This window comes from Syngnathoides biaculeatus, chromosome 13 (assembly GCF_019802595.1).
Source record: "Syngnathoides biaculeatus isolate LvHL_M chromosome 13, ASM1980259v1, whole genome shotgun sequence".
In the NCBI taxonomy this organism is placed as follows: domain Eukaryota; kingdom Metazoa; phylum Chordata; class Actinopteri; order Syngnathiformes; family Syngnathidae; genus Syngnathoides; species Syngnathoides biaculeatus.
In genome coordinates, this window is record NC_084652.1 from 16,023,966 (window position 1) to 16,033,967 (window position 10,002).

The window sequence follows — 10,002 nt, forward strand, 5'->3', positions numbered from 1 at the left end:
TCCTCTTCTGATATACATTTAGTGAGAATATCTCAAATGATATCCTGATTTCTAGTCGGGCCGTTGTGCCATAATCAATTGCATCGGTGCAAATCTGGCGAGGTGACAAGGCCCATAAAACTTCAGTGACGCATGTGCGTTGTAGGTGTGGGCGTGGAAGGAGAACGTCTGGGAGAAGGAGAAAGGCACGCTGATGGAGCGCTACACGGTAGAACAGAGCAAGCCGCCATTACAAGGCGGGGCCGTCCTCTCCACGCTCACCATCAACAATGTCATGGAATCAGACTTCCACTCGCCATACAACTGTACCGCCTGGAACTCCTTTGGGCCCCGCACCATGATCATCACCTTGGAGGAGACTGGTACGGAAACGCAACAAAAAGGCAATTTTGTCTCCTTTTTTCTGCAAGGTTTTCAATGAACCTTTGGCTCCGTTACCTGTCCACACTGAAACATATTTGCATTCAAGTGCCCTTTCCAAATCAGACCAACCCAGGCTATAGAGCTTGTGCATGTGACGTTACCATTTTCACAGCGCCATATTGGCGGTCAAAAAGAGCTGCTCAACAGTGTGGGGCACATTGAACCAGAGCAGAATATTCACAATGCCCGGACTTGCTGTGCTGTTGATTCTTACAACAGATGAGACAGATATTCAAAGAGGTCATTCTATAGAATACCAGCTGAAAAGACTAGAAAAGGTCAATGGATTTCGGCAATTAAACGTGATGGATGGTGCCCAACCAAAATACGCACACGCCTGTGTCGCGATCACTTCATTTCAGGTAGAAATTATTCTTCTCAATCTCAGATTCCCAAGAAGTATTTATTATGCCAAGTTGGGTCATTTGAGAACAACGTGTTTAAAAAAAAACATAACGACAGATAGTCGTCTCCAATGTACACAGAAACATGATTCAGCCACACGTTAAACTTCGGTAAACCTTTCCACGACAAATGTTTGTATATATATATATATATATATATCGTTCTCAAATGAGTCCAATGCATATCTAAGAAAAAAAAAACGGTCACAGTGATGTTTACGTAGGTTAACGTGTGGCTGCAACACGCTTCTGTGTACAGGGCCTGTAGCCTTTACCAGCGGTTTATTTTCTTTTTCGCGCCCGTCAAATCACAGTGACTGCAAATGTTATGTTCATTTGTTTAGGTTGACCCACTGGATCAATTTAGTGTAAACATTTTTTGGATTTCTAATTGTAGGTAATGACTGTACAATAGATTAGGTTGACCCATGCTATTACCTTTGTGCTACACTAATAGATCCCTTTTTTAAGTCAATTTCATTGGGATGAGCCATGTTATTACCTTGTAAAAAAATACCCATTGGAATTTGTAGTTTTTAATTACACGTTTGGGGTTGACTCATCGTGTGAACTTAGTGAAAAACCTGTTGGGCTTCTCGTTTAAAGTTAATTGTAGTGGCTTGGCCCATGCTATCATCTTGGTGCAAAATAAAGTCAGATTTTCGTTTTTAAATGATATTTGGGGTTAACCCATAGCAACACCGAAGGTCAAACCTGTATTTTTTTTGTTTTATTTTTTGTTTACAAATGTTATCCCATTAGTGCAAACGAACTGCTAGATTTCTATTTCTCAATCCTTTTTTGGGTGACCCATGGTAAGACTTTTGTGGAAAACCTTTTGAATTGATATTTTTTGATTAGTGCGTTGACCCATTGGTTTTATCTTAGAGGAAAATCTGTTGGAGTTCTGGTTTTTTTTTTGGCTAATTTAGTTGACACATAGCACTTTAATGCAATACCGGTTGGATTTCTATTTTAAATGTAGCCTCTTTCCAATGACCCACTTTAGTTCAAAACCTTTTTGATTTTTCTCTCTCTCTTTGTGGTTTTAAATACGTTTGGCCCACGGTATCACCTTGGTGTGAGTTCTGCTTTCAAAGCCAATCTTTTTAACTTGACCCACAAACAATCCTGAATAGAAAGGCAGTTACTTTTTGTCATGGCCCTTCGGTACCACCTAGATACATAACTTGTTGGATTTCTTCTCTGTTTCTAGAGACGTGGATGTCAGTGTTTAATTGATTTCCGCATGCCTTTCAGACATTGTCCCGGTGGGCATCATCGCCGGGGGGACGGTGGGCTCGTCCATCCTCCTGCTCATGCTGCTCCTGGTTCTTGGCTTCTTCCTCTACCGCCAACGCAAAGGCAGTGAGTAACTCGTATCTTTGACTCCGCTTCTGTGGCATGCACCGTCCGCTTTAGAGTTTTATTCAAATTAAACTCGTGAATATTCATGAACAGGAGAAAACTGCCACCGAACGCCCACGTGGCTCCCTCTTATTATTCTTACTCTAATCTTTGATACGCCAGATAAAGAAAGTAGCTGAAGACAAGGTAAGCCTTGAAAGGATGAACGTTTTCCACAAGATGCCAGTTTCGACTGCAGAGTGCAGTTTCTGAAGAAATTCTGTGTGAATGCGAAAGAGTTGACTGCTGAAATGCTGTGCAAGTATTCAAAACATGGGAAAAATGATTTTGAGACTGAAAAAGCTGAACTGATAGAGGTACATTTTTTTTTATAAATGCGTCCATTAATTTGGGTATTTTATCATGGAGAATGTGGACTGATTAAAAAAAATGCAAGAATTTGAAGGATGTGAAAAATACTTTTCAAGATGATTTGAATGAGCTGTACAGTTTGAAGTTGGAATAGTTGAATTGAAAATTTTTATTTCTTGAGATACCAAATGTAAACTTGTGGAAATAGTTGGAATTTTGGGAACGTGGAAAAGTGGATTTCCCAAGATGTCATGAATTTTGTGAATATTATAATGCTGGATGAGTTTAAATTGTTTGAGAAATGCGGGCTGTTAAATTGGTGTTTTTTGTTTGGAGTTTCTAATTTGGGACTAGATTCAGGTTTCCAAATCATGGTGTCATTTTAGGTTTTCAATAGATTTTACAGCAATATTGGACGCTAATGAGCTGATTGGCAGATCGGCTTTGTCGAAATTTGCCCATCCGATCAACGATGTCATTGGTCAGTTCCGCAAAAAACATTTAATTAATTAAGTAGTTTCAAAAGAGCCTTGAGGATCAGTCAAATGAACATTAGCATCTTCCTCCTGTCAACAACCATTTTAGCTCACTTGGCTTTGTAGGCTCGGGGAACCTCAATGTGGAGAATAATCTTGCGTAGCCTCGTTGGTGAGACTTGCAACTTCCTTCCAGGTCACCGAGGAGTGACGCTGGGTAAAGCCGATATCAAAGTGGAGACGGTCAACAAGGAGACGCATAATCTGGAGGAGGAGGGAGCCAACGTCTCCACGGCCACGCGCATGGTCAAGGCCATGTACTCTGTGAGTACAAATGCACGTTGATTAGTACAAACCTCATACGCTCACTCCGACGAAGAGGCTGCACCAGACCTGGGCAAATGTTTGTGTGTTTCGTCTGATTTTTTTTTGCGTTTTTCAAGACAGCTTGGCCAGCTCATTAGTAGATTGGTTACTCTCTACAAAAAACATTGAATATTTTAATGTCTGAAAAATATTTTGGTAATCATTAAATAATATATTGTCATTTTTAATTTGAAATTAATTTAACTGTGACTAATTCACCAATTACCATACTAAAATATTCTATTCTATAACTTACAATGAATTATTTAACCAGTTATTTAATGAAATAAATCAATATAAATAAATGAGAAAATGTGTATGGTAATTTTTATGGTAACTTTAAATGACAGTACTATTTTAAAAAATACAATTTAATACATGCATGTGAAATATGTGAAATATGTTCACGTTGATTGTAAAATGTTATGATTAAGGTATGCTTAATTACGGAATTGTTTAATAACATTATTGAAAATGTTGAATATGTTTGTAACTTTTTTAATTTTAAAAATAATCATCACTGATTTAGTGCAATAAGTAGTAATGGTAACTATGTATGATTGTTTTTTTGACTCAGAGTCTTTAATTATTTTACTATAAGTATTTTCTATTTAAAAAATTATTTAATTGGAAATTAATTTGTAAAAATTACTAAATAAATAATTATGGTAAAATAAAATGTTTAGAATAATATATTATAGTAATTCATTTAAAAAATATATTTATAATTAAATGCGGGTTTAAAAAAAAAAAGAAAATATCATGTATACGTGAAATTGTTTTCTCATCCTTTCGTTATCTTTACAATAAATCAATCGGGCAACAAGTCCATGAGCTAAATGAATAAAAGTTGCAACTTTCTTCTCCTCCCTCTGTTCCTCCTTTCTCGCCGTCCCTCCCTCCTTCTCTCCCTCCGTCTGTCTGTATGTTTTGTTGTTTGACGGTTTAGTTTCTGCCCTCTGTCTCCCTCTCTCCATCCACTCAGCCCTTCAAAGACGAAATGGACCTCAAGCAGGACGTGCGCAATGAGAGCGACACGCGGGACGAGTACGAGCTTAAGGTCAGCCAGCGCGGAGCTTTCGCACACGGGGTTAGAGGGTTTCAAGTTAGGCCTTCAAAGTAGCGTTTTGGTTCCAAGTTAGGGTTGGGGATTTAGTTTAAGTTTTCAAGACAGAGTTTGGGTTTCGAGTTAAGATTTCAAACTGGGTCATCAAGTTAGATTTAGAGTTTCAACCCAGTGTTAGGGTTTCAATTTGATTTTCCAAACTTGGGTTAGAGTTGACAATTCGGGGTTCAAACATGGGCCAGTATTTCTAATTTGGGATTTCAGACATAATTACGGTTTCATATCAGGGTTGCAGTTTAATGTTAGGGTTTAGAACTCAGGTTAGGATTTCAAATTAAGATTTTGAACTAGATTTAGGATTTGATATTAAGGTTTCCAGCCAAGGCTAAGGTTTCAAGTTGGGTCTTCAAACTCGGGGTAGGGTTAGAAATTAGGGTTTGAAACAAATATTAGGAATTCAAGATTGAAAGGGGCTTTCAAACCAGGATTTAGGTTTTATGTTACCCTCATTTGAAAGGCACAATGCCCATCAATGAACACTAGTACAATACTTGTGTGAATGTGGCGAAGTTAATATACTTGTAAATTCAGATGTGGGTCAAATAGCCAAGTACTGTACTCAAGTAAGAAGTACTCAAACAACATAAAAATAAATAAAAATGTGCAAGTTCAGGCATTGCTGAACAGTCACTTTATATAAAACATCATCAAATGACACTGACTAAAATCTTTGTCAAAAAAAAAAAATGTAAGGCAAATCCACCTCCCAGAAACATTCTTATACTTTTGTTTCAACTTATTAAAAACCACAATAGGCTCAACACACCCCTGTCCAAATGCCAGGTTTTTGTGATGTAAGAGAAATCATCAAAGAGTTTTTTTCTTCCATTAGTGTGATAGAATTTTGAGAGGGGAGGTGAAAGCAATGTTTATAAAAAGAATACAAATGTTCTTGTTCAGGTCAAGATTGCAAAAGAAATGTTTTGTTTCAACTGGTCTTTTTCTTTGGTTAAGTCAAATGAAAATAGTCATTACACCAATCTGGCTGCACAAGGGCACACTCACGATTATGATTGGCATGTGGCCTTGTTCAGGAGTAACTAACAAACTCATATTAAATGCAAGTTCACACACACGCACACGCACTTGCGCAGACACACATGCCAGGCCATCACCATTTTGATTCTGAAGTCCCGTAAAACACATACATTCCTTACAGAAAAAAATCTTGCTTTATCGACTGAAATGACTGAATGATGAAGCTATTTGCTGAGTAGACTAATTGAGTGTGTATGTGTGTTTGCGCATGCCACCAACAGCAAAAAAAAAAAGGCCAGAAATGGCCTCCACCACATTATGGTTTCATGTCAGGTTTAGGAGTTTGAGTCAGGGCTTCAAACTAGGGTTAGGGTTTCAAGTCATCCTTAGAGTTTCAGTCTATGGTTAGGGTTTTAAATTGGTATTTCAAACAAAGATTTGGATTCCAAATTACAGTTTCTAGTTTGAGTTAGGGTTTCAAATGTGGATTAGGGTTTTAAATTCAGGTTTAAAGCCAGGGTTAGGCTTTCAAAACCGGTGACAAGATAACGTTTCAAGTTTTGATTTGAAGTCAGAGTTAAGGTTTCGAAATCAGGGTTTCCAGCCAGCATTTCTCTTGCAGGGTGCGGTCACTCTTTCAAGACTTTCAAATCAGGATTTGACTTGTTTATGGTTTCAATTATTCACCTATTCTTAGAAGGGTAAAAGTTGTGTTTGTTATTTCAGGATCCAACAAACGGCTACTACAACGTACGAGCAACCACCCACGACGAGGCTCGCCCTCAGTCACGTACCGTCCACTACCAAGGAGATTTCCGCTCCCCGAACCCAAGCAGTGCGGGAGGTGGAGGGGCCGTATCTGCTGCAACAACTGCGCCCCCCACCGGCGCTGTCCCCCCCAGCGGAGTGCCGGGGTCCCGGGCCGGCTGCTATGACCCACGTCCACCTTCCCGCATGTCCCACTCGACCTACGCCCAGTTCAGCACCCTCTCCCGTACGGCCGCCACACAGCAGGCTGCACCCAATCTGCCCGGGGACTACCCAGGGGAATGCGGATTGCTGGACGGTACCACCCAGCTGTCTTACGACAACTATGGATACCCCTCGCAGTACCACAGCTATCGCGTGGCCTTCGCACCACCCGTGGAGGAGGGCCCGGCTTATGAGATGTACCCCACGGGACCAGGGAGGGGATCTGGCCAGCAGAGCCCAGAAGCGGAGCTCGGGAAGTATGGCACCGCCACCCGCTTTTCGTACTCATCACCACCTTCTGACCACTCGCAGAGACACACACAGAGGATGCAAACTCACGTGTGAAGGCAAAACCACATGCGTTGTTGTTAGCAATATGCATGCTAGTCAGCGCTAACTACAATCAACAAACAAGAAGACCACTTCTGACCAATCTATCACCTTTTTGGGGAACCTTAACTTTGGCTCTTATCCTGGTGAAAATATATTTTAGGGCTCCCAAAAAACGGTTTCGTCATTTGACATCAAATTAAAAGACTATGTATGTCAAGATACAATGTACGAAAAAGTCTCAAGGACATATGTCCGAAATGGAATAGGAAGTCAGACACTTTGTATTAAAGTGGCCATTTGGGGGTTGAACTCTGACTAGGCTGCATAGCCACCTAGCTTACCTCCACCTTTCTTTAGCCATTAACATGAAATTTGATGAACAGTTCTATCATAACAGGATGAACAAAAAAGTCTGTCACCCATGTCCTAAATCCAACAGGAAGTCGACCATTTTGGAGTGAAGCAGCCATTTGTTGGCGAAATCCTAGCAGGAAACATGGTGCCTAGGATATCTCCCACCACCAATTTCACTAATCGAAATAACATTCCGTCAACAGGTCTGTCTTGACCAGACACGCAAAAAAGTTTTTGCAGATTCATGTCCAACATTAAACAAGATGTCAGCCATTTTGAGGGAATTCCTCATGATGACTCGGGTGCAAAGCTCAAGTCCAATCGAGCTTAGTGTTGGAAAAAAAATACTCACCACCACTCTTTACTCATCAACACAAAATTTGCAAGACATGGAAGTCAGCCAGCCATTTAGGGCAAATAACTAGGACTCTGACAAATGCCGACGACGGAAAATCGGATGCAGTGATTCCATCCAGAAAGCAGGATGGTTATTGCTTCTGCACTGGACTCTGAGACAAGTGTTTCTCTACCTTTATTGAACTAACGGCCATGCTACATTATTATCATTTTACAGCACACCACCAACAAATAGTTCCCAGTTTGAATAATGAACCTCTATCTAATTTTACTTACAAATGTGTTTGGTGTGTAATCTGGAACATCATAATTGAACACAAAGCTGAAATACTATTAGGAAGCCATTATTCTGTTGTTTGAATGGCAACAAATGGATACCCAAGTTTACTCTACCTTCTGCCATCCAAATGAAGAGCATTTAATTGCTGTGCCTGTCACTGTACGTCGTTGGCATACAGTAGATAAATGAACAAAACTATATTTAGAATTAATCATTTTCAGGCAAATTACTGAAATGTAATATAGTGTGTAATTGGCTAATTTCCCTAAGATCCCTTGATATTCTATCACAGTGCACTAGTGTGCCACAGCATCATCATTGTCAATTACTGTCTAAACAATTGAGATCGAAGACCGATGGCCAGATGTGGGTTGGCCGGACATGGGTATTCCAGACTGGTAGACAGGCGTGAGTACCCTGGACAGATGGGCTCGTGTCCTCGCCAGATAGCCAGATGTGGGTTACCCACAGGCTGGTACCCTTCGCAGATGGCCCAGTGTGAGCTGGCTGGATGCGAGTATCCGAAACACACAGCAAAATGCACATTGCCCGGGTTACGGGTCCACTAACCGCGATAGATAGTCTGAGGTGGGTATCATGGCCGGATGGTCAGATGCGGGTTGGCCGGACGTGGGTATCCAAGACAAATGTTTGACAATAAATTGTAAAAATTTTCCACCAGCTCCGTCTAATGTGGAGATCAAAGTGTGACCATTTTGAGAGTGAAAAAAAATGGATGCGCTAAAAGAAGAACTAAAGCCAATTTTGAGGGGGGCAAGAATAAGTTGGATGTTCCCCCACTAGGCAAAACACAACTATTCTGGTTCATTTTGCATTCATGGAATAATAATTGAACAAATTAATTAATAATGTTCAACTCATCTCAGGGGGCTGCCATGTTTGCCATTATCCTGCTCTGCTGTCATCCGAAATTAACATCCCTACTCATCTTGCGCTTGCATTGGGAACGTCATATGATCTAACCCTAAAAAACCACCTCGTAGACTGCCCCTGTATGCTGCGACAACTAGCATGATTGTTTGATATTTTGGCAGCTTTGGGTTCAAACCATCATTTAATCAGACCTTAATTATGTTTGGTCATGTGACGTTTGCATTGCAAGCACGAGAACACTTTTAAGTTTAATTTCGGTCGAGAGAGCAAGATGTTGCCAAACATGTCAGCCCTCTGAGATGGATGAAAATGTACAACTTCATCTGTATAATTCTTATACCGCAGACATATTATTAATAAGTATACTGTGTTTAGACCAGTTGGGGCACATGCAACATCGTTTTGCAATAAATAAATAAAACTGGGCTTTAGTTCTGCTTTAATGTAGAGTTCATTGCTTTCATTTGGACTTTTTGTGTAAAAACAGAGCAACATATCTTTCCATGCACTGTAGCAACATGGCAGCTTCTCAACAACAACAAAAAGAAAAACAGTGAGGGGCATCTCTTCTAAGACAGGTAGCAAAGAGTTGCGCTAATTTTATACAGTCGCGACGCATTTCGATGGTGACTTTTTTGTCCATTTTATGACTTGGCAGTTTGTACAAAATAAAAAGAAAAAATACCTCCACACCCTGGATCCTCAAGTATCAAACGTTTGTTTTTCATCTCCTGCACAGTAGAATAGTTCTTTTTTTTTCATATTTATACAGAAACTGAGGGAAGGAGAAACTGCATAAAAAAAGGAACATTTTATTGTATTTTTATTTTTTAAAAAAAAAAGGAAAGAAAAGAAAAAGAAATGCGGCCCAAAGGTTCCATGTTTCTGTGCGGGACGTTGGATTTCTGAAACTGAACATTTTCGCCAGAGATGGATGATGTTGAATTTACAGCATAACTATCCCTCAGACCAGCAGTCACCCCCCATGACTGAAATGCCTTTTATGACAACATTCATGTGATAGATTGGACAACAAGCGCCTGCTCGCTTGCAATGGTGGAGTTTTAACATATCAAAGTGATGCTGCAGAGGCTTCCCTGGAGCTCGTTTTGGTACTGTAAACATGTAAATGACATGTAAACCACGGGTCAATAATGTAAACTTGTAATGCTTCCTCACTCCAGCAAAAACTAAACAGTGGTCTTTGTTTTATGTTTTTTTTTTTTTAATGGTCTAATCTTTGCTATTTGTGAATGACTGTCTTTCTATGTTCACTGCTAGTGTCCAATACAGTAAACTGTATATTAAGCTTATCCTAGA

The 10,002-nt window shown here is 40.0% G+C and overlaps 1 protein-coding gene across 1 annotated transcript in view; it reads left to right on the forward strand.

Moving 5' to 3' along the window:
- The window catches only part of kirrel1b (kirre like nephrin family adhesion molecule 1b), a 51,802-nt gene extending 44,993 nt beyond the window's left edge, over positions 1–6,809 (forward strand). The window contains exons 12-16 of the mRNA XM_061839620.1: positions 146–362; positions 2,088–2,195; positions 3,219–3,346; positions 4,338–4,448; positions 6,219–6,809. Coding sequence (XP_061695604.1) covers positions 146–362; positions 2,088–2,195; positions 3,219–3,346; positions 4,338–4,448; positions 6,219–6,809 — 1,155 coding nt within the window. The remainder of the gene's footprint in view (positions 1–145; positions 363–2,087; positions 2,196–3,218; positions 3,347–4,337; positions 4,449–6,218) is intronic.
- Positions 6,810–10,002: the final 3,193 nt, after the last annotated feature.